A 25,270-nucleotide genomic window follows, 5' to 3' on the forward strand; every position below is an offset into this window, starting at 1 on the left:
CACTCAATATAATCATTTTAAGTCAGAGAATAGTATAAAGAGCAAATTAATAAATCATGTACATGTGGATGAATCAGAAAAATTTTGTTTTGCATATGTACACCAGTCAAGAACACTGAAGGAGCATTCTTTACACTTTCTCCATCTGCTGAGTGTGTGCTCTACTTCTGTGTTTCAAAGGTACTCTTGTATTTCACCTTTATTTTTGCTCTAAGAGTATTTTTCTGTGCTGTAACTATTTTTTTTCAATTGATTTTACTCTTCCTAAAACATGCTCGCCTCTCTTCAAACACTTTCCACAGCTCCTCCTTGCCTGCAGTATGCAGCCGAAATGAGCCCACTGCTCCCCTTTCTACTGTCTTCTCTTCCTCTTTTTGCAGGTACAATAAAGTGTCATTACATTATATGTTAGGTACAGACTGTTTTTATTTACTTTCACCAAAATATTTATACAAACTTGTTTTCATTGTTCAACTGACATATATATATTTTTAAAGATTTTATTTATTTATTTGAGAGAGACAGAGAGACAGAAATAGTGACAGAGAGCGTGAGTGGGGAGGAGAGGGAGAGGCAGGCTCCCTGCCTAGCAGGGAGCCTGACGTGGGGCTCGATCCCCGGACCCTGGGATCATGACCTGAGCCGAAGGCAGACGCTAACCATCTGAGCCACCCAGGCATCCCCAACTGATATATATTTTAATCTGAAAATTATTTTGGTACCTAAAGTTATCATGGAACCCAATTTTTTCCATCAAAATTAATGGAAATATTTTCTGATTTAATCACTTTCACTTAGTGGTCTGGTTCTCTGTAATGAACTAAAGTCATAAAGCAAAGTCTAGGTATGCTTACAAAGTATAATTACTAAGAATCAAAGAGTCTGAGAAAAAGCCCTTTTAAAATGCTCACTAGCTTAGCAAGCCATGGCTATTTCTATAAAGTTAGACTGCAAATCCAACAGCATAAATTCAAGAGTAAGATCCCAAATGGTTCCCCAATGTTAATACTACTACTGCCAAAAAAGGTTAGTTTGCTCCTGAACTGAAACCCATGAGTCTACAATAGCAGTGGTTCTCAAACTTCATCATGCATCATAATCCACTAAAGGGATTGTTAAAACACATTGTTGCACTTTACCCCCAGAATTTCTGATTCAGTAGGTCTCGAGTGAGGCTCTAGGATTGGGACATTTCACAAGTTCCTAATTGCTGCTGATGATTCAGGAGCAACACTCTGAGAACCACTGAACTATGGTTAACAATGGACTGACATAACTTGGATGTTAGAGGGTAGGGGTTAACTGAGAGCAATGGACCAGATAAGCATAGAAAAGTAGGCAGAGTTGAAAGCCATTAGCACAAATACCTTAACTTCTTGACTGTCCTGAAGATGTATAAGGGTGGCAGGGATAGGAATGGGGTGTCACTGTCTGGTCACCTTACTTTTCTTATCTTAAATATTAAAAACTACTCCAGCGGTGAAGTATACTACTTGTTTAAGGTCAGTGGTCCTGGGCTTGAAGTTTGTTCAACTTACCATGGACTCTAGAACCAGAGCAGTGTTGTGATTAAGGGCATAGGTTCTGGATTTAAATTTTTTGTATTCAAACCTTGGCTCTTCTACCATCTTCTGACAGTGAGACTGTGGCAAACTTGGCCTCCCTGGGCCTCATTTACTCTAAGAGTTAAATGACGTCCACATGTATAGCCCTTAGAATAGTGCCTGGCATGTGGCAAGTGTTCAGTACAGGTTTTACATATTATTATAAGGTAACATCTCAAAGTCCACAGTTTAGCATCTAAGATCTTCCAACCTGCTTTTTCAGGTTTCTCTTTTATACTATGCCCCTATCAAACCCTCCTCTGTAGCTATATTCCTTTCCAAATTATCTCACACTGAGCTCTTTTGCTTTCTTACTGCCTCCCCTCTACTTGCATCAGTTCCTCTTCCTCTTCGACTATTCACGCTTTAACCATTCTCCAAAGCTAACCTTAAAATTCACTTTTGATATAAATTTTTTATAACCACTTCAGCCCCTAACATTCTTCCTCTCCGAGGAATACCCAAACCCCAATCTGTAGCAATCATTTGGTGCTCAGCACATTCTTCCTGTTACTACTAAAAGCTCTCTAATGACAGAAAGTTCTTTTTTTTTTTTTAAGACACAAGAAAATATATACTGTAGTGGCTTTTGAATCAGAAAGAGCTAGGTTTAACACCAGGTTTTGTTACTGTGTAATTCAGACATGCTATTTAACTTCTTTGAGCCTCACTTTCCCATTTGTAAACTGGGAATAATATCACCTATATCGCATAAGGCTATTGTGAAATAGACTCTGGGATGTAGTAAGTACTCTATAAATGGTGATTATGATGTTTTACTTCTTCATAATCCTTTTAGCCCTCAGTAGAGCAACTAGCACAGAAGTTAGCACCTAAAATATAAATGGACTAGATTAAGTTCTTCAAATCTAAAGAATTAGTAGAGATCTATTAATGTTGTCTTGACACTTCTTTCTAAGAAGGAAAGAGTAGTAGTAAAGGCTATTTTGTGATTGGACTAGTAAGATGGTTTTCCCCATTGGGTAAAAAAGTCTTTCTATATGAGCAGCAGAACTTACATTGGTCTTCATATAAAGTTCTTTTTTTCTGAAGAGTTTCAATTACTTATATATATATGTACTAACACACACACACACATATATATACACACACATATACGTACATATATATGTGTGTGTTATTTTTTTAAAGATTTATTTTAGAGAGAGAGTGCACATGTACACCCATGTGCATGAGGAGGGAGAGGCAGAGGGAGAGAATCTCAAGCAGACTCCCTGCTGAGTGCAGAGCCCACTCAGGGCTTGATCCCATGACCCTGAGGTCATGACCTGAGCTGAAACCAAGAGTCAGATGCTCAACTTACTGAGCCACCCAGGTGCCCCTATATATATGTTCTTTAAAATGTAAAATGCACCAAATATTAAAGAAAGGAGAAAAACACTCATAATTACACTAGCTAGTATATTTTATATGCAGTAGACAGAAGGATTTATTTTTAGTCAATCTACTGATCATCAGTAACGTATACATATTGCTTTAACACAGTTACAATCATCATATGTATGTCATTCTGTTTTGACTTTTTAATTTTTAATTTAATTATCAGCATTTTGCCACAATGCTAGAATACTTATAAAAATAATTTTAGGGTGCCTGGGTGGCTCAGTCCATTAAGCATCTACCTTTGGCTACGATCCCAGGGTCCTGGGACTGAACCCCATGTCAGGCTCCCTGCTCAGTTGGGGAGTCTGCTTCTCCTTCTCCCTCTGTGCTCTCTCTCAAAAAAATGAAATCTTAAAAAAAAAATTTAAAATTGATGCATTATTAAATGACTTCTGTTCTCATAAGTCTCTAAAATTATATACAGCAGAATTCAGAAAAAGGAGTAGACTTACTAGCATCAGAAGGGGCGGTTTCATAATTTTAATAATTACAGTGATATTGTTTGCTTATGTGGTGTACAGTTTACAAAAAAACTTCTCATATATATCCTTCTATCTAAGAAATGCTCACTAAACACTTACTAAATTATTGCCTAAGGACACTTAACTAAGAAGCAGAAAGCCAGGCCTTAATCTAGATCATCTGACTCCAGTGTGATCTCCACTCTAAGTCAATGATTGTACCATTAGCTTTCTCTCATTTATTAACTGTATCTTGAGCATGACACTTTATTAGGCCTCTTTCTTCATCTATACCATGCATTAAGACTTTCTAAGGCAGTGTTTGCTTAGGCAGCAAATATCCTAAAACTGGAAGACTCTCTAAGGCAACCTTCTTCCAGCTACAAAGTGGTAAGCTTTTCACTATGAATCTGTAAAACTAAGATCAGCTTTGGCTTTAGCCATGAGATAAGCAGAACATGCTACAAAGCATATATGAGCTTTCAAATGATCTATCATGATTTACATACAGTTTTAAAAGGTGATTTCTAAAAATATTAAAAAACTAAAAGTCAAGTTTTATACATAAAAAAGTCTTTGCTTAAAATATAGGCATCATAATTTACTATACTCTGGCAACCCAAAAGGTAAATGCCACTCAAAAGTGTCTACAGATTGGTGCCAGTTCACAAATGGTTTGTTACTAGACTGTGCTGAGATAGGTACACAAACTGAAATAGGTATAAAAAACTGAGTTTGCATTTAGAAATACATATAGTAATCCAACTTTGCTGTGACCGTCAAAGGATGTGATTATTTCTTTCAATGTTTCATTTTTATTGTATTTTATGAAAGCACTAGTCTACCACAAATCAGGGGGAAAATTAACAAACAGACAAACAAACAAACAAAATCTTGGCCCTTCACCACAAGTAATTTAAGAAGCACTATTCCAGAGAATGCATTTTATACTGTATAAGTTTTCTTCAACTCTATAACCAAAACAGTAAAACTAACTCAGATCCCAGAGTAATGAGGGAATAATATGTCTCAAATATGCTTATCTAAGATTTAGTTTAATTGCTGGGCATTGTGTTGACAGCTGATGGTTGTCCACCAAAATCCACTCTTCCCTTCTTATATAGTAAGAGAACTGTGGCAAGGCCCATGACTGCCTAGCTATACCACATTCCTCAGCTGCTCTTCATGGCCACATGACTGAGCTCTTGCCAATGGAATGTATGTGGATATGTTGCATGCCATTTTCGGGTTTGGGTCTCTAAGACAGTGGGCATACCTTCTCCATTTTCTTGTCCCATTCTGTAGCCCAGAACCTGGAAGTGGTAGCCCAGTTCACACTAGGACATGCTCAGATGGTGAAGCATAACTTGACAACTTAGAAGGAAATAGGGCAACTGAATAAATTTATGGAGCACACTCACCACCTACCTAACCAGAACTGATCGATCACCCCAGAACTATTACTTGAAAAGGTAATAAAACACCAGTATTCCTTAAATCACTTCTATCTTGGGGTCCCTTTGTTGCAACAGCTTAGCTTTAAACTTAACTAAAACACACATCTGAAATATGTCTCATCAATACCTCATACAGAACCTCTTGTACCATCATTCCATAAGTAACAAAAGTTATATTTCACCTCAATGACTAAGCAACTACCCTCTATATCTAATACCAAGAGTTAGACCAAGTTGGCCTAGTTGTGCCTTAAGCAGCCACCAGGGCTATGTCTTCTCTATGAGTAAAGGTGTTTGGAGCTACAGGAATAGATTGCCTAGAATAAAATATATAGAAAATAGAGGGACTAAGAGTCCTGAAAAATGCCAACACTTAGAGGCTGGAAGGAAGAGAAGCTGATGAAAGAGATTAGGAGTTGCAGCTAGAAGCAAGAGGAAATTTAGGAGTGTGGTGTTCTGGAAGACAAGACAGGGAAGTATTTTATAGAGGGAGTAGTCAACTGCTTCCAATGCTGATGCAAGATCAAGTAGCATAAGAATGTGGCAATGCTAGATCACCAATGACCTTGATAAAAGCAGTTTCTGCCTAGTATTTGGGAGATGAGAAAGTGCAGAGAGAAGTACATACCTTTCAATACATATGACTATAAGGAAACAGATAAATAGGATGGTAATAAGAGGGACTATAACCTCAAGAGAGGTCATTTTTTTCTTTCTTTCTTTAAAGATTTTATTTATTTATTTGACAGAGAGAGAGCACAAGTGGGCAAAGCAGCAGGCAAGGGAGAGGGAGAAGCAGGCTCTCCGCTGAGCAGGGAGCCCGACGTGGGGCTCGATCCCAGGACCCTGGGATCATGACCTGAGCCAAAGGTAGCCACTTAACCGACTGAGCCACCCAGTTGCCCTTCTTTCTTTCTTTCTTTCTTTTTTTTTTTAAAGAGAAGATATACTTCATGTCTGTATGATGAAGAGAATGAAGAGTTGGAATTAATCCAGAGGGAAATGGGGGAACTTATTGTAAGATATTAAGCAAGGGGATGACATTAGATTTGTGCTTTGGAATTATCATTCTGATGGTAATATGGAGAATGCACAAGAAAGGGAACAGAACCAGAAATGGTTAATAAGATGAAAAATGATGGTAGTGTGAACTAAGGCAGAGAAATAGAAAGCTAAGAGATTTTTAAGGGGTGCCTGGCTGGCTCAGTTTGTACAGCATGTGACTCTTGGTCTTCGGGTCCTGAGTTCAAGCTGCACACTGCGCGTAGAGCTTAAAAAAAAATGAAATCAAAGAGATTTTAAGGAAGTAGAACTGACTGAATGGCGAAATGACTGGATGTCAAGGGTGAAGAAAGAAACAAGGAGCCTCTCAGATTTCTAACCTGGACAACTTGGTTGATGGAGGTATCAGTCAATTCAGGAGATAGGGGACCCATTTCCTAAAGCTGGCAGCAAAAAGAAAATGGTATTTCTTGGTAGACATTTCTCCGTAATTGTCCCACAGTGGACACCTCAAATAAAATACACCTAAACTCGTTAGCTAGAAGGGGGTCAAACCATAAGTCCCCCATAAGTCCACCTTTCCAAAACTCATACTCAACTACTTATTGTCACAATATCCTTGATCTGGGCTAAGAAACCTACTCTCTACTACCTATGTGAATGTATGTGCCTTTTCTCATGTTATTTCCTGTACTTAGAATGTCTTCTTAAACCCTGACCTTCCCAATACTTTGCCTTGTATCTTCAAGGTAAATGTCATCTTTGTAATCTTTAGGAAGTAACCTCTTCTACCTCTACCAGTTTTATAGCACTTAACACACACCTGACCCTAAATTGTATTTCTGGAAATTTCTTACCTCTTTCATCAGCTTTGGAGGGGCAGGATTTGTCTGATATTATTTCTTTTGTTCCACAGGTACAAAGATGCTGTCAAATATGCTGAATATATACACACGCATATATACTAAGTGCTACATCTTCAAAGCACTCTGTGTTAAATATAGAGTATTATGTCCAGATAGGTCATTAAAGCTCTGGCCTTAATTCCTAGGTACCACTTATTTATGTGTATGATTTAGAATAAATTAGTCAACTTTTAAAATTTCCTTATCTGTAAAACAGGTATGACAGTACCTACTTCATAGGGTTGTTGGGGGAATTAAATGAGACAGGTGTGCATATACTGCCCTAGAATAAAATAAATACTCAATAAACGTTATTTAACATTATAACTATAATGCATATGCCATATATAGTATTACTATAATTTATTAAGAGGCTACAAGCTGTAATAAAGAATATGACTTCTAGGGGCACCTGGGTGGCTCAGTCGGTTAAGTGTCTGACTCTTGATTTCGGCTCAGGTCAAGACCTCAGGGTCATGATGTCAAGACCTCAGGGTCGTGAGATCCAGCCCAACGCTGGGCTCCATCCTGGGTGTGGAGCCTGCTTAAGATTCTCTCTCCCTCTGCACCACACCCCTCCCATCCCGGCAGCGGCTCATGGGAGCACTCTCCCTCTTAAAAAAAAAAAGTATGACTTATGACTTCCAGAGTCAGTCTTCACTTTGTCATTGTTTTTACCTGTGAGATCTGGGCAAGTTACTTGGTTTTTCTGAGCTTCATTTTCATTTGTGTAAAACGGGGATAATATACACTACAGTGTTGTTGTGGTAAATGAGATAATGGTACACAGTAAGAGCTAAAATTGTACACTTCCAAGAACAAGACCTATAATTAAAGATCTCAGCCAACAGCAGTATCTTGAAGAAGGCTTGTTTTTCTGATTGAAATAATAAGCCTATATATGGATTTTTTTTTTTAAAGATTTTATTTATTTATTTGAGAGAGAGAATGAGAGACAGAGAGCATGAGAGGGAGGAGGGTCAGAGGGAGAAGCAGACTCCCTGCTGAGCAGGAAGCCCGATGCAGGACTCGATCCCGGGACTCCAGGATCATGACCTGAGCCGAAGGCAGTCGCCTAACCAACTGAGCCACCCAGGCGCCCCTATATGTATATTTGACATGTAATTTTCTCTCTAACATCAGTACTTACCGAAAGGATTTAAAAAAATCTTTACTATTAGTTGGGAAATATAGGTAAAGATTTGTAGATGAATTTAGAATAAAAATGGGCCAATGGTCGAATAACTAAATCAAAATGAAACAGTGAACAGAGAAAGTGAACATTGCTAAAGACATGGACTAATGTCTGTTTTATTTATAAGAAACAGGAAGATGTAGTAACTTTCCAGTTCAAGCTGGAAAGAGGGGCAGGGGACACACACAGCACAGGCACTGAGTTCAACTTGGCAGTAACCCTACAATAACTACAGGCCAGAAAACAGTTGAAGAGCCAAACAAAATGAGTGTAATTGAGAGAATCAGAATATTAAGAGTTAGAAGGGGCTATAGTGACTATTTAATATTAGCAAACATGAGCAGTGCAAAACGTTCTATAAAAAAGTGGATATCAGGGAGAATAAGTCTGAGAAACTTATAAAGCTCACGAAAGTATTAAAGATTCTCAGGTGTACTATGGAAAAGAAACCTGTTTAATTTTTAAAAAACTGCTACTTCCTTTATTCGTTTGACCACAGAATCCTTTTAAAAAATAATACCTCATAATATACTCAGGACTAGGGAATATTTCTTTTATTTTACAGATATGAAAACTCTGAGGGAGGCTACATTGTTTGCTTAATGTAGCACAGAAAGCTACAATGGGAAATGGGACTCAGATTCTTACCTCTCAGTCCTACTCTCTACTCATTCTACTGGTATAAGAAAATAAAGCAAAAGTGGGTGTTCCAACATTCAAAGCAATTCTGGGTTAAACTAGGCCTGTGAAAGGAATTATTGAGGACTGATTTTTTCCTCCTTCAATAAACAAATTAAGTCCTTAAACATTGTTCTATTATCACTTTTTTATTATTAATGTTTCTGTTCATCTATTTTCATGGTAGTGAATACCTGTTCTTAGAGTCTACTACTTTCTCTTTAGTAAGAATGGACTCCCGCCCACCCACTTTTTGTCCATTATGTCCACAACATTAACCACATGCTTGATTTACGCTCTCGCTCCAACCACTGCTCCTGTAGTGATGGGATAGGACCCCACTCTTAAAATAGACTATGCACATTCATCTGGGAGATGTGGCACAGTGCCAAGGATACTTAAAGTCACAGGACAATCCTAGTACATCCTCTTTAACCACTGGTTTACTAAAAGATTTAGTGGGGGCAGGGTGGGGAAGAATTTCTACATGAAAATAAACAAATACATTAAAACTCACAGTACAAAAAGTCACATGAATTTTTAAGATTAAAAAATAAGATATGAAAGGAATATTGTAGCTAACGCAGGATCCATTGGATGATACCTTCCTGGCCTCTCAAGGTTGTGCCTACTGTCTCCTCTGATGGATGTCACTGGATATATATTCCACAGCAATCTAATTTTAGTTCATAACTGGAGTTGAAGGTCAGCCACCTAAATCTGATAGTTCTAAACTTTTGCCCTCTGTGTACAGCACACGTGAGTGTGTGAGTGTATGTGTGTGCACACAAGACAGAAAGAGAGGGAGAGAGAGGTATTAAATTCTAAAATAAGCTTACTATAATTAACAGTTGCAACAGTGTTGTCAGTTCTACAAGACAGACCTATTAAAAATTTGTATTTTATAAAAATATTAAACAATCACTGACTCACTGCCAGAATTCTAAACTGTGCTCTTAATAAAAGTGGGAGAAAGGATTCTGAAGGTCAAATTTGGAATTTCTTTATAAAAAGCTAAAGACGAAATTTTCTAAATGAATACTCATGCAGCTGGGTCCATTTGATATTTAGCTTAATATTTTATCTGTGCACTCTTGCATGCTTCTTTTCCTGCTTGTAGTATGGGAGGTGATGGTAATTCTCACTTTTTATGTAATGGATACGTCCTTGTGAGTAAGGTTTTATCTCACTTCCTAAATTTCACCTCTAGTTCCCTTACTGCACATGTACACTTTTCAGTGAGACAATGCTTCTGGCTATGTTCTATACCATGTTAATCCTGCCAAAAAAGACCTGAAAAGAGCGCAGAGGAACAACAATTACATAAGTTTGGCTCAAGTTTTTTTTGCTAATTAGCAATCCTGAGAAAGACATGTTGCATCATCAAGAGTTCATTAAGGGATAGGAAACACCACTTAGGTGTAAATGGAAACACAAAATCAATCAGCTGCGCATCCTTTCTTGACTGAGGACAGAAATGGGCATGTCAAACTTTTTATTTCTCTTCAAATACAGTACCAGCCAACTCTGCTTCACTTACTACTTAAGAGTCTTTTTATTTTTCAGAAAGCCCTTTTCTTCACTACCTATGTAAAACATATTTTAGTATTTTAATATACTGGCAAATACAAAAGTGTCATCATTTGTTGCTTATTATAATTTACCAAATAAGGGTCGTTATCTCATTTAATCTTCAGCAAATTCCTAGCATAAGCTGTAGTCTGATTATGCAGTGTACTAACAGGGCTGGAAGATGGACACTGTCACAACATATATCTCATAGCTTAGTGGCTAACAGACATCATGGTCCCATGGATCTCTATAGCTCCTTTGCCTTTTTGCCTTTTTCAGTTTATCAGTCTTTTCCTATATAGTCTCTTTAGGATTTCTTTGTTTTGTGTCCAATGCCATCTACCCCACAACACTGAACTATTCACTTCGTACTAATTACTCTATCTCTGAATCCCTGGTTCTCAGCTGTAATGGCCCAGGTATGTACAGAAGATGGTCAGGGGGCACTCTGGTGGTAAGCTGATGTTACGGACTGAATGTTTGTGTCCCCATTAAATTCTATGTTGAAGCCCTAACCCCCAATATGTTGGTATTTAGAGATGGGGCTTTGGGGAGCTAATTAGGGTGAGGTGAGGTCATTAGGGAGGGGCCCTGGTCCAATGGAATTAGTGTCTTTATAAGAAGAAACACTAGAGAGCTAGCTCACTCACAGTCTCCCCCCGCCCCTCTCTGCACAAAGAGGTCACGTGAGCACACAGTGAGATGGCAGCCACCTACAAGGGAAGAGAAAAGGCCTCAGGGTGAAACCTATTGCTGGCACCCTGATCGTGGACTTCCCATAGCTTCCAAAACTGTGAGAAATAAATTTCTGTTGTTTAAGCAAGCCATCCAGTCTATGGCATTGTGTTAATGGCAGCCAGAGCAGACTAAGATAGCTGAGAAGAGGGACAAGAGGGAAGTTAAGATGTCCCAATGAGACAGTTGTGAGATTTAGAGATCCTTAGAGACACATGAAGGGATGCCTGGGTGGCTCAGTCGTTAAGTGTCTGCCTTCGGCTCAGGTCATGATCCCAGGGTCCGGGGACTGAGTCCCACATCGGGCTCTCTGCTCGGTGGGGAGCCTGCTTCTCCCTCTTCCTCTCCCGCTGCCTGTATTTGCTCTCTCTGACAAATAAATAAATAAATAAATAAATAAAATCTTGAAAAAAAAAAACGCAAACGAAGACACTAGTGATGTAGCAGAAAAAGCACAGAACAGAGTATTTACTTTCTCTCTAGTCCCTAGTACTACTATCTTCTGAACCTGGATCTGGAGCAATTTTATCTAAAGCTAAATATCCTCATGCGTAAGAAATGTATCTGTATCACAGAGTTACTGTCATTAGTTAATATAGATAGCATCTAAGAGAACATTCTCTACGATGTTTTTCACCTTATATGATTCTTCTTGGGAAACAGTACAATTGAAGTGAAGAAAGCACCTGGTTTCAAGCACTAGCTTTGCCCTTGAGGCTACGTGATCTTGGGCAAATTTCTTGAAATCACTTGTGCCTCATTTCTTCATCTCTAAAAACAGGAATAACATCTAGGGCTTATAAATATTAAATGAGGCTATATATTTAAAAATCTTCAGCTTGAGGTAGAGTAGAGGCTAATGCACCTCACATTATAAAGACGGCCAGATGGACAAACATTAACAGGCATACTCCACACAGGCACAATATGGCTAGGAAATTTTTATCTGTATTTGTCTTTTAATGGCAAAGCCACTTGAAAAAGGAAAATGCTGATGTTATAAACATAACATTGCAATTATGTATTAATTTTATAGATTCTATGGTGTTCACTTGGAAGCTATAGTGTCCATTACTGAGCACTTGTGTACTGAGCCCCCATATAGGCACACAACTCAAAATGTTCCCAACTTAAAATTCAAGTACATGCAAATTATTCAAGAGAAATAAATTCTAAGTGACAAGAAGTCTATTTTGGGTTGGGGAGCTAAAAAGCGCATGACTCAAGTTGTTTATATATTAGGAAGACTGAACATGTGTAAAATGAATGAATAAGGAATATAAACATATTTCAACATATAGCAATTTAAGCTGTGTATTAAAAGACTGAAGGAATAAACTATACAGAATTCAGCCAGAGAAAGCTTCCTGATAAATATGAGTGTTAGGCAATAAGTGGGAAAAAAATGATAGAGATGCTGTGGCAGAAAGGAGCTGGGGAGACAAACCGAACAGTGGACAAAGGTAGAGGCAGAGAGGGATATGGGTAAAGTAGGGGGATCAACCAAAGCAGATTTAAAGTTCATATTAAGTAAAAGCTAACAAAGCTATCTGACAGCAGAGGGGCTGCTGTGAGCTTCCTGTTACTGAAAGTATTCAGAGTGTGATGACCCTTGGTGCAAGATACCTTAGAAGGAATCACAGTACTGGAAGATATTCTGGGTCCCTTACGACACTGTGAGTTCCCTGAGGAGGAGCACTGAAGGCAGAAAAGGAGACAGAGGACCTGGGTTGAGTCTTAGCTCTTCCATTCATTAATTGTGACCTTGGGCAAATCAACTTCTCAATTTTCCATCTATAAATGGGGAAGTTGAGAACACTGGAGATGTCTGTTCAGTCAGTAACTCTTTCAGGTCCCTAGGAATTTTTAATTAGTCAAAGATAGACATACATGTTCTCCCCTTTCCTTAGTACAAAATCAAACTTTGTAAGGGAGAAAAGAGCTAACTGCTAAGAAAAAGAAACTGTACACTTTTGGCAAAAAAAAAAAAAAAATCTGCAGTACACCTAATTCCTTATGATCAAGTACCGCACGGCTTAAGGGGAGAGCTGACACTACGTACTATCCTATCCAGTCATGCTGCAAAGCACGATCTTCTGTTTCCTGTCAATGCTGATAATTAGCTCAGTGTCAAAGCTTTGTTTATGCTCTGCATCAAGTTTCAAATTTTAGAAGCCTAAAATCAGAAAATGAATAGAATCAATTCCTAAGCTATACAACAGGTCAATTCAATTATTAATGAGTGGCAGTATGGTGTAGCACATGGGCTGTGGAGACAGACTGCCTGGGCTAGGATCATGGCCTCGCACATCACGAGTTTAGGCAAGTAACTTCCTGTGTGCCTTAGTTTCCTCATCTGCAAAGCAAAATAACAGTACCTACTTTATAGCCTGGTTGTGAGGATTAAACATGTTAATATTCATACACTGCTTAGAATGATGATGGACAGGTAGTGTATGTTACCTACTAGTATTTAATAACAAGCTTTATCGAGATATAATTCACATATCATAAAGTTCACCCTGTTAAAAGTGTACAATTCACTGGGGCACCTGGGTGGCTCAGTTGGTTAAGCAACTGCCTTTGGCTCAGGTCATGGTGCCTGAGTCCTGGGATCGAGTCCCACATCGGGCTCCCGGCTCATCGAGGAGCCTGCTTCTCCCTCTGACCCTCTCCCCTCTCATGCTGTTTCTCTCTCTCTCAAATAAATAAATAAATAAAATCTTAAAAAAAAAAAATGTACAACGCACTGGTTTTCAGTATACTCATGCATGTACAACCATCATCATCACTGTCTCATTTTAGAACATTTTCCTTACCAAAAAAGAAATCCAATAGTCAGAAGTTAACTCCCCATTCCCCTCTCTCTCTAGCCCCTATGCAACAACTAATCAACTTTGTTACTACAGATCTGTCTACAGATCTTTAGACATTTCATATAAAAGGAATCATGCGTTATGTAACCTCTGTCTGGCTTCTTTCACTTAGCATAATGTTTTCAAAGTTTATCCATGTTGTAGCACTTATCGATTACTTTATTATTTTTGGCTGAATAATGCTTCATTGCATGGTTAACATGTTTTGTTTATCCATTCACAAATTGATAGACATTTGGGTTGTTTCTACCTTTTGGCTATTATGAATAATGTTGCTGTAAACATTCACATACAAGTTTTTGTGTGGACATATCTCTTCGTTTCTTTTGTGTAGATACCTATGAGTACAATTGCTGAGTTTAACCTTTTGAGAAACTGCCAGACTGTTTTCTAAAATGGCTGCACAATTTTATATTCTCACCAGTAAGGTATGAGGTTTTTTATTTCTCCACGTCCTTTACAACACTTGTTATTATCTGATTTTTTTATTCTAGCCATACCAGCGAATGTGAACTGGAATCTCACTGTGGCTTTGATTTGCATTTCCCTGGTGATTAATGACGTCAAGTTATCATTTTGATCATGTGTTTACTGGCCAATTGTATATCTTTGGGAAAATGTCTATTTGGATCCTTTGCCCATTTTCTACTTGGGTTGTCTTTTTATTGAGTTCTTTATGTAGTCTAGATACAAGTCTCTTACCAGATGTATGATTTGAAAATACTGTCTCCCATCCTGTGGGTTGTCTTTTCATTTTCCTAACAGTGTCCCTAGAGGCACAAATTAACTTTGATGAAGTCCAATTTATCTATTTTTTGCTTTTGTTGCTTGTGCTTTTGGGGTCATATCTAAGAATCCACTGCCAAATTCTGGGTCATGAAGATTTATCTCTGTTTTCTTCTAAGAGTTTTATGGTTTTAGCTCTTACATTTGGGTCTAATCCATTGAGTTAACTTTTGTAAATGTTATGAGGTAAAGGTTTAGCTTCATTCTTTAAATGGGACTATCTAGCTGTCACAGCACCATTTGTTAAATGACTGTTCTTTCCCCAATTGAATGGTCTTGGCATCCTTGTCAAAAATTAGTTGACTAGAGACACATGGGTTTATTTCTGGACTCTTGATAGTCTTTCATTGATCTATATGTATATACATATATTTATATTTAATCTATCCTCATGCCAGTACCACACTCTCTTGCATACTATTGCTTGGTAGTACATTTTGAAATCAGGAATTGTGAGCCAAGTTTGTTCAAGATTGTTCTGGCTATTCTGAATCCCTTTCAATTCCATATGACTCTTAGAACTGTCTTGTCAATTTCTACAAAGAAGCAACTTGGAATTCTAAAAGGTAATTCATTAAATCTGTAGATCAATATGGGAAGTACTGCCATTTTAACAAAAGTCAGTCTTCCATGAAATGTCTTCTCATTTATTAGATTTTATTTAATTTCTTTCAGCAACATTTTGTGGTTTTCCTAAAAATTGAGTTATTTCCAGAGTCTAAGTTTTCTTGGTTCTTGCTCAAGGGCTTACTTAGCATATGTATCTTTTCAAAATCTGCTCCAGATTTATATTAATTCCAGTAAGATATAGAAACATTATTTCTACGTGCTATTCCCTTCCCCTCTTTTTGTGGCATTATTGTTATATATATCTATGAATGTTACAAACCCAACAATATATCATGATAACTATTACTTTATATATAAATTTTGTCTTTTAAAGACACTGAGGAGAAAGGAAAACAAGCATGTACTTATACATTTTGTTATATTAGCCTTCTTATTTATCTTTTTGGATTCTCTTGATTTGTTCTTGACGATCTGAATTACTATCTGGAGTCACTTCCTTAGTCTAATACAGCTTTGCTCTTATCCACCTTTGTGCTATTTGGCAAATATATTACATTTCTATATGTTACTGGCTCAACAATACATTATATACATACTCTTTTATATAAATGCTTTTAAAATCAGTTAAGAAAGGAGAAATGTATGCATTTATATTGTCTTTTACAATTACATAATTACCTTTACCAGTGCTTTTTCTTTCTTCATGTAAATTCAAACTGCAGTTTGGGGTCACTTGTTTTCAGTCTAAAGAACTTTTAGTATTCTTGTAAGGTGGGTCTGGAACAAATTCTTTCAGTTTTTTATTTATCTGGAAATGTCTTTATCTTCCTTGCACTGTTAAAAGATAGCTCTGCTGGTAATAGAATTTTGGTTGAGGTTTTTTCTGAGCTAAATGAATGTTATCCCACTGCCACTGGCCTACATTTTTGAGAAGTCAGCTGTATGTTTTGTAGAGCTTCCCTTGTAAATGATGAATTATTTTTCTCTTGCTGCTTTCAAGAGTTTCTCCTTGTCTTTGGCTTTTAGCATTTTTACTAATGATGTATTTGTTTGTGGGTCTCTGACTTTATCCTACTCAGAATTATTAAGCTTCCTGGATGTGTAGATGGTTTTCCAATAAATTTGGGAAATTTTTAGCCATCACTTCTTTCAATATTTTTCCTTCATTCTCTCTCTCCTCTCCTTCTGGTACTCCCATTATCTATATCTGTTGGTATGAATGCTGTCCCATATTTCTGAGTCTTTCTTTACTTTTCTTTATTCTTTTTTCTCTGTTATTTACCTTGTATACTCTCTATTGATCTATCGTCAAGTTTGTTTATTCCTTCTTCTGCCAGTTTCAACCTAATGTTGAGCCCCTTTAGTGAATTTTTATTTCAGTTACTGTACTTTATTATATCTTTCAACTCCAAAATTTCCATTTGGTTCTTTTTCCTTCTAACAATTTCTCTCTTTGTACTGATATTCTTCATTTGATGTGACATTGTCATCAACCCTTGCATTACTTTTTAAATCATGGCTTCCTTTAGTTCTCTGAATATAAGTATAATGGCTACCTTGAAGTCTTTGTCTGTTAAACCCAACATCTGGTCATTCTCACAGTTTCTGTCACCTGCTTTTCCCCTAGTGTATAGGCCATCTTTCTGGTTTCTTCACGTCTCATATTTTTTTTTAGAAACTGGACATTTTATATAATATATAGTAGTAGTAACACTAGATACTGCATCTACCCTCCAAGACTTGCTATTGTTATTTACTCAGTGACTGGATGAGTTATTTTAGTTAAGTATATTCTCCCTCTCCCTCTCTACAGATGTTGCTCCTCAGGGGGCTCACCCTCAGTTATGCCACAGTCATCCTAAAATGAGTGGCTTTGGCTGGCTCCTCTTTGACCCTCTCTTTCCCTGACCACACCCAGCTGTTAAGTTCCACTAACTACCAGCTGATTGATTTATTGTCTTCAACAATGTCCTGGACATAAATTGCTCCACAAACTGAACCAATCTATTAGGGCTCCTTTGAAGGGATAGTCCCTGAGGTCAGTATTTAGGATTTGTTCGAACCACAGGAGGATTCCTCCCAGCTGCCTCTTTCCCCTTTTCTCTCTAGCAAACTAGCCAGTCTTCTGGTTAGCCTGCATCTCCAATGACTATCAATCTCCCTCCAGTTCCTTTCACCACAACCTGCACCCTCAGGCATGCACTTCACACTCTGTTGCAAATGATGTTGGTTCCTTCTGAGAGAGATTCAGAGATCTCTTTTATAAGGTCTGCTTATTCCTCTGGGCACAGTTTCTGAGCTCTGGTTCTGATGCTGGGGGCAAAGACAATGTCATGCTTCTCTCTGGGTGATACCTCTTGAGAGCTTGATGAGGGGACAGAGGAATAGCAGCCCCAGCTGTCCTCAGCTTGCCTCTCCCAGCGTAGAATCTGCATCCCACAGGTCAGGGCAAGGGCAATTGGGGCGCCTCTATTTTCCGTGGTGCCATATTCACAGTAGAGCCTCTGTCCCGTGGGGGGGGGGTTGGGTGCAAGGAGGGGGACCCCACCTCTCAACTGCACTCACCTAGAATTTAGTCTCAGCAACAGGTAGCTGGGGCAGGATAAGAAATGCTGATCTTACATCCCTACTGGGAAGATAGCCTTCCACCTGAGAACTGAGGAAAGAGAGAGCTCTATGTTCTTGAATGCATCAGTTTGGAGAACAGTTTCCATCTCACTCAGCTAATAGGGGGGAGGGAGCAGGTCTCAGTTCAAATACCATAGACTTTCACTTTTCTTACTGAGTTTTAGTAGATTTTCTTGAACAAGTATTTCTTCATTGACTATGCTCTTAGGACCATTTCCAGAGACTTTAAATGATTGTTTTTTTAAAAATAATTTTCACCAGTTTCAGTGGGGAACAGGTCTATAGAATTCCTCATACTGTCATGACTGGAAGTGGAACTTCTTGATGAATTGTTTTTTTGTTTTGTTTTGTATGAGAAAATGAATCTGAAACTCTAAAGTACAAATTAGAGATACTATTCTTATTATTCTGAGAAAGAAATCCTAAAAAGTAATCCAAAGACCACACCTATGGCCTGCTAAGTCAAAACAGCTGTTTTATTCTTTCTCCCTACACTTAGTCTTTCATTGCCTTTGCAAACATCCAAAATAAAAAACGGAGCCTGAAATGAAATTTAAATTATTCTGAACTACTATGAGGCATTCACCTTGGCCTATGATACAATTCAGCCCTTCTAAGTCAAGTTTTATGCCAGATCCCAGCTGGACAGGAACTTTAAAAAGTAAAAAGGTTTAGGATGCTTGTGTGTGTGTGCGCGTGCACGCATGTGTGTTTTAAAGAAATCAAGATGTTGAAAATGATTATCTTTAAAGTTATTGTCTTCTAAGTAAGAGCTGTACTTGCATCATGTGTCAAAGTATTCTCTAAGGTGAGACATCAAATAAAATTTGAGTCAAATTTCCAAGACATATAAAGCTCATTCTGTTTTAGCAAAAACTGGAGTTTAACAATTTCAAATAACTAAAATAAGTGTAAAGGGCTTTCAAAGCAAGCATCATGACTTGAGTTATTCCTAAGCATGGATTCACAGTATAGAATCAATGGTTCGGTCTTGGCACATTTTCCTTAGAGGAATCTAATATGGAAATTTACCCATTCATTTTCTAGAGTCTACAATGGCAATCTTTAGTATGCATCTGTAGCTAAGAAAGTGCCAAACCACACACCACAGGCAAATAGCCAACTTAGCAACCAAGGTCTAACACAGGACTTGGCACACAGGAATTACTGAAAAAATATTTTTGGACTACAGAGATCTCTACTAATATGCCAAGTACATTCAAGTCTGAGGGGAAAAAGTAAAAAGAAACTTTCAAATGGTAGAATGAACTTTCATGCTCATATAAATTTATTTCACACCATAAACTGGCTCCACAAGTAATATTATTTCCAAACCAGTAACATTTTTTTATGTTCCCCTCCAAAGGCATATATAAGATAATCAAGAAGGCTCAATTTTAGGGAAAATAAATGACTTTAAAAAAGTATTGGTCTTTGCTTATGCCTCTAATCATACTACTATAGAAGAATAGATATATAATGTTATATAATTACCATATTCTTAAATCATAATCTACTGTAATTTTCTATTTAAATATAGAAAAGGGAAAGAAAAATATCATCTACAGTAATAATATTCAGACAGCCACCACTTAGTAAATTTCTTTACAGTCATTTTTCTTTGTATAGTTATTACTTTTACATGATTGTGATCATACTGTATGAATACTTTTGTATCCATTTTTTCCAATAAATATTACATTGAGATTCTGCTGTATAATTAAGAGAATATCAAATTCAAAGTCAAACAATATGTACAAGTCATAGGAATTCTGGCCTTCACTCAATCTCCATTCTGAGAGTTGGAATAAATAAAGTTCCCTCCATTTATTTAATAGGTGTTTACTACAGATGCCTATTTTCTGCCACATGGGGGGCTGAAATATATAAAGAAAACTAAGCCAGAGTTCTTGTTCTTCAAGAGTTCTCAACTCAGCAATTACCTTCTGCCTTTATAAAAAATGGGCTTATCTATGTGAGTTTAAAGGTAATGAGATAAATACTCAAAATTTGGCTATTTTTAACTTCACTCTTTTGAGGAAAATTGCTATGTACACAAAGATTTATCTCAGACAACAACTGAGGTTTTCCACATTTGATATGGCTGTATTCTTATCTTACAGGTGAAAGAGCTGTAATTCTTTTACTCATTTTATGACATGTATTTTCAACATTTATTGCAATTAGTACTCTTTATTGGTCTTGAGATCATTTGTGTTTTAGAAGCCAATATAAGAAATTTCATTTCCTCAAGATGTAAATTTTCAGATTATTCATCATACTTCCCCCCCATCCTACCTATTTGCATGATGTATTTGTTTATGTGCAGGTAAACAATCACAGCCTAGAGGTAGAGGATGTAAGGCAACTGGAATGATCCACATGCACCTGGAACTATTTGCACTATATGCAAAATATAACAGTTGTATCTGACTTTACTTCTCTAGAAAAACTTAAGCCCTCCTTGTTGGTAATTTCCTTTGCTATTTTCCAGTTCAGTCTAGTTGCCTAAACGGTGTCTCAAGGAATGAAATAAGAAATAAAACAAGCTAGTGAGTCATAATTTCAAAACCTCTGAAATACACCTCAAGTGGTAATGAGTGGCAGCTGCACTTAACAGTCAGAAAATCCATCCTCTATTTGAGGATCCGCCACTTACTAGTCATGTGAGTGTTAGCAAGTTGTCATTAATGTGAGCCTCAGTTTTCTTATCCATAAAATAGGGCTGGCAACACTCTCACCATACTTAGAGCATTACTGCATTACTGTTGCAACGCAAATCTTTGTAAAAATGTAAAACACTACCTAAGTGTTGGGAATTAAGTCTAAAGATCATTAATTTATAACCAATTCCTAAAAAGCTCAGTATAATCAAGTTTTATTTTTTGAAAGGCTCTGTCTGTTCCCTTACATTTACTTATACATTGTCATAAAAGTTTTTAGGAGAAAGGTATTGTGTTTTTCAGAAAGATAGCACCTGTAGTTTGTTGAAAGGGGTGGTGCTGTTACCAAGGAGCTGTGGGAAGAAGGCTCCAGAGACATGTTTAGGAAAGAGAAAAAGAGAACTAGGGCAGCAAAACAAATTGGACAGTAACTTGAGTTCCTCTTATTTTCAGACTGGGTTTAATGTGGAGACATGCCTACTATTCTATGTCTCTACACAGAGAACCTAAAAAGCTGATAGGATGTAGATCCTTCAGAGTATTCCAATAGTTTTAGGGCTTTAGGTGGGAAAGAGTCACTAATGATTTTAACCCCTGGAGACTAAAATGATTTTGTTTGCCTATGTTTTTCCATTAATAAGACAGCTAGCTAGGTCCCTAATTGCATATGTTTATATCAGACCTCCCAGAAAGCAGGAATCTACCTACTATCACTGAAAATAACACTGGTACAGGAACTACTGTCTCCAAAGATCTAGCAAGCAGTAAAAAACAATACTTTGATATGTTATGTTTTGCTACTATCCTACAGAAAATACACATGCTTTATTAACATCTGAGTGGAGAATTATTCTGCCTCAACTGAAACTTACATGGAGTGGGGGGAATCTCTGTCTTAATGTACTTATTTTGACCAGTAAAAGCACTATCAGATTCTAGTATCAGAGTCCCAAGGCACCATGAATCAACAGATATAGTATAGATTCTCTCAAATAAAATAAAAATAGCAGCTGCCTCCCTAGCCTGAATACCTACCATGAGTCTGTCAAAAATTCTTTTTAACACCTTGCTCCTTCTTTTTTTCACTTAACTCTCTGTCCCCTTAGCACATACCTGTCTCTCTCCTTCTCCCCCTCCCCTTCTCTCTCTCTTTACATCATAGTATTCCATTATGTAGATGTACCCTAGTTTCTTCAAATACTCCCTAATTGCTGGACATCGTTTGTTTCTAATCTTTTGCTATTATGTACAATCTTCAATGAATACTATGTTTACTTGGGTTGAACCTATCCACAGAATAGATTTCTAAAAGTGACCTTGCTTGGTCAAAGGGCAAAATGCATCTGTAATTTTGGTAGATAGTGCCAGTTTCTGTTCCATCGGGGTTGTGCCATTTTGCACTCCCACCAAATGTGTAAGTACTTACTTCCTGAAGACCATTTATAAAAACACATATGCCTGGATTCCACCCCCAAATTCTGACTCAGTAGATAAGGGATCAGGCCTGAGCAGGCCTATCTTGAAAAGGCTCTCCAAACAGCATATCCCTAGTTGAGAATCCATTCTACAAAGTACTCTAGTCTTGTTTACATTGTTCAAATCCAAAAGAAAATCAGACTTAACTCTTTACCCTTCACGGTTTATACCCCATGTCACTCATTCAATAAATATTTTTTGAATACCTATTATGTGCTGTTCATTCTAGATGTCGAGGATATAAAGATAAATAATAGTATCTATCATTGGAGTTTGCAGGGTCTATCAACGAGAGACATCAATATATAACTAAGAGATAATGTACAAGCATAATGTTAGAGATTTACATAGAATTTTATGGGAATACTGAAGAGGGGTACTTCATCCTGACAGAATGCCAGAGGAGTCTTCTTGAAGGAGGTGCTCCTAGAGCTGAGTAGGAATTAACCAGGTGAAAAGAGGAAGTGGTATACAAGGAGAGGGCATTCTAGGTAGAAAACAACATAAGCAAAGTTAGGAAGAAAGAGACAGAAGGGATGTGGATGTACCTGGTAATATTTCATATTGCTAAAGTATAAAATACAATAAAGTAGTATGCAATAGGCTGCAAAAGTGGACAGAGATCAGATCACTGGACATGTATTTTATCATGTTAAGATGCTTGACCTTATTCTAGAGGCAAAGAAAATCACTCATGGGTTTTGAAGTTGGGAGTGACATGATCATATTGTTGTTTTAAAATTATGGACAATGGACTGAAAGGGCACATAACTGGAAAAAGAAAGAACAGTCAGGAAACTGGTATAGTAACTCAGGGGAAGGCTTGAATTAGGACAGGGATTAAGGAGAGAATGGACTGAAGGAGCCTTAAGAGGTAAAATGAACAAAATGTAGATATTACATAGGGGTGGAGGTAAATAAAGGGATGATTTCAACGTATTATCAAACCATTCCCAGCAAAGCACTGGATTTAAGCTATTTTTTCAGCAGCAGTGATAGGTTTACACTGGTTCAGTCATATTCTCTCACTTGGTCTTGATATTTGTATGGCCAGGGATAGATGTATGGGGCCCAGCAAAATGCTCAGGGGGAACTGGTGAGCTCCTTCTTTAGCATCATGTTCTAATCAGCTAAGTAAAGCAACCACAGGCAACCCCAACAGGCAAACATAACATTACGTGGTCTTATCTCTGATGCACCCTTTCTTTTTTTTTTAATTTATTTTAATTTATTTTTTATTGTTTTTCGAGAGAAGGAGAGGGGGAGAGAGATTCTTAAGCAGGCTCTACGCCCAGCCCGGACATCGATGCAGGGCTTGATCTCATGACCCTGAGATCATGACCTGAGCCAAAAGCAGGAGTCAGACGCTTACCTGACTGAGCCTCCCAGGCACCCCTCTGATGTACCCTTTCTTACAATAACTCCTCTACTGGTGAGGCTCTTGACTCCATTTTTCTCTATGCCTCTGTAGTCCGTGACCAAGGTAATTGCTGACAATATAAATAACTGCTAGTACAGGGAACAATGTGTGGTTGAGGGGCAGCAGCATGAACAGCTGCTTTCCCAAAACTTAATCCAAAGCCAAGCTTCACAATACTAGCAATGCATTTTGGGCAGCCTACAGTTCTGCCACCAAATAAGGTCAATCTCTGGAGTTGAGAAGATATGGGGACAGTCCCCTCTGAACCCTTCCCATTTCCCTGATTTATGCAAGTATAATGGTCCTGTGAGAATGGACCAGGAGAAGGTTGGGTGTAATCCATACTAACCCTGGTACTTGTCTTCTTCTCAGAGTTCCTAAAAACAAACTGAAAGGAAACCAAAACCTAAAAATCATCAGATGAAAACAAGTTCACTGTTTAAAGAGTCCATGAATGAAACACACACACACACAGAAACATACAAATACACACACAAAGAGTAACACCAAGGCTTACCTTTCTTTTATCTTCATCTGTTGATTCAAATTTGAAAGTAGCCCTATGCTGAGGGGGAAAAAAAGGGAAACAATGTCATTTTAAATACACAGATTTTTAATTTTGGTTATGTTTAAAAATATATCTGTAAAAGTGTTGCCTTCCTACGTTGTTTCAACGCTCATATTAAAGGAAGATAGGTATGTAAGTAAATATATAGCAGTGTGAAAGACTAAAGCAGTGGGGAACCTGGGTGGCTCTCAGTCATTAAGCGTCTGCCTTCAGCTCAGGTCATGATCCCAGGGTGCTGGGATCGAGGCCCGCATCAGGCTCCCTGCTCTGTGCGGAGCCTGCTTCTCCCTCTTCCACTCCCCCTGCTTGTGTTCCCTCTCTCACTCTCTCTCTGTTAAATAAATAAATAAAATCTTAAAAAAAAAAGAAAGACTACAGCAGAAAAACAGACAAAAGAACAGAGTACCAAGCCACTAACTCTGCCTGAGGAAATCTGGAATGCTTTGCACAAAGTATAGAGCATTTGAGCTGGATATTGGAGGATGAGTAGGAGTTTGCCAGGAGGCAAATGGAAAGCATTCTAAGGACAGAAACAAAGGCTCAGATGTGTGAAATGGTATGATATAATTGTGAAATAAACAGGTCTGTCAGAGTGAAATATAGGACACATGTGAGGGGATGAGGGAGTGGAGAAAGAGGAGAATGGAAAAATAAATTGGACAGAAATTTGGAAGGGTCTTCCAGTATCGCTAAGACCCAATGTTGCTTTCTTTTTCACATGCAGTTAGAAATAATCAGAATTGTAGACAGGAAAGAAATTTGATAGATTCGTATTTCAGAAAAGTAATTCTTTAAAAATTAAGGTTTAAATTATGGCTCCACCACTAACTAGTTGAGCAAGTAACAAAATCTCTATCACTGGATTTCTCTTGTGAAAAGAGGTGGTACCTAGTTCACAGAGCTGCTGTGAGGGTTAAAATAGCTAAGGCATACAACCTACCATCTCAGTGCCTGGCGCTGAGTAAACACTCAGTAAATATAAGGATTATAATGATGATAATGCCATGATATTGACAAAAAAATAATTAGAAGAGAACAGAGTGTCATGACTCTCCAAATGATTGGCAACACTGTATTTTCCACTCTGTAGCTAAAACAGAGGACAGAGTAAGTTACCTTGCCCACTGTCACAGAAACAGTGATAGTACCCAAAAACAGAACACAAATCTTCTCATTCTCTTTCTCAGGTTTTATTCAGGAGAACCAAGTGCTCTTATGAATCCTAAGTTTTCCTTTAAAAAAATCACTGAACATCTCTGCCCTTCTTTTG

At 37.7% G+C, this 25,270-nt stretch overlaps 1 protein-coding gene and 1 long non-coding RNA gene across 8 annotated transcripts in view; one reads left to right on the forward strand and one right to left on the reverse strand.

Annotated features, from left to right (window-relative positions):
• The window catches only part of LOC117998777, a 170,951-nt gene that overhangs the window by 137,776 nt on the left and 7,905 nt on the right, over positions 1 to 25,270 (forward strand). The window lies entirely within an intron of this gene.
• RIC8B (RIC8 guanine nucleotide exchange factor B) overlaps positions 1 to 25,270 on the reverse strand; it is a 98,765-nt gene that overhangs the window by 65,486 nt on the left and 8,009 nt on the right. For all 7 annotated transcript variants that reach the window (XR_004676075.1, XR_004676077.1, XR_004676076.1 and 4 more), the window contains exon 2: positions 23,950 to 23,997. Coding sequence is in view for 4 of the 7 variants with exons in the window: in XM_034987664.1 (XP_034843555.1) it covers positions 23,950 to 23,997 (48 nt within the window). In the remaining 3 variants the exon portion in view is untranslated. The remainder of the gene's footprint in view (positions 1 to 23,949; positions 23,998 to 25,270) is intronic.

The sequence above is a fragment of the Mirounga leonina genome, unplaced genomic scaffold, assembly GCF_011800145.1.
Source record: "Mirounga leonina isolate KUSES-001 unplaced genomic scaffold, KU_Mleo_1.0 Mir_418, whole genome shotgun sequence".
In the NCBI taxonomy this organism is placed as follows: domain Eukaryota; kingdom Metazoa; phylum Chordata; class Mammalia; order Carnivora; family Phocidae; genus Mirounga; species Mirounga leonina.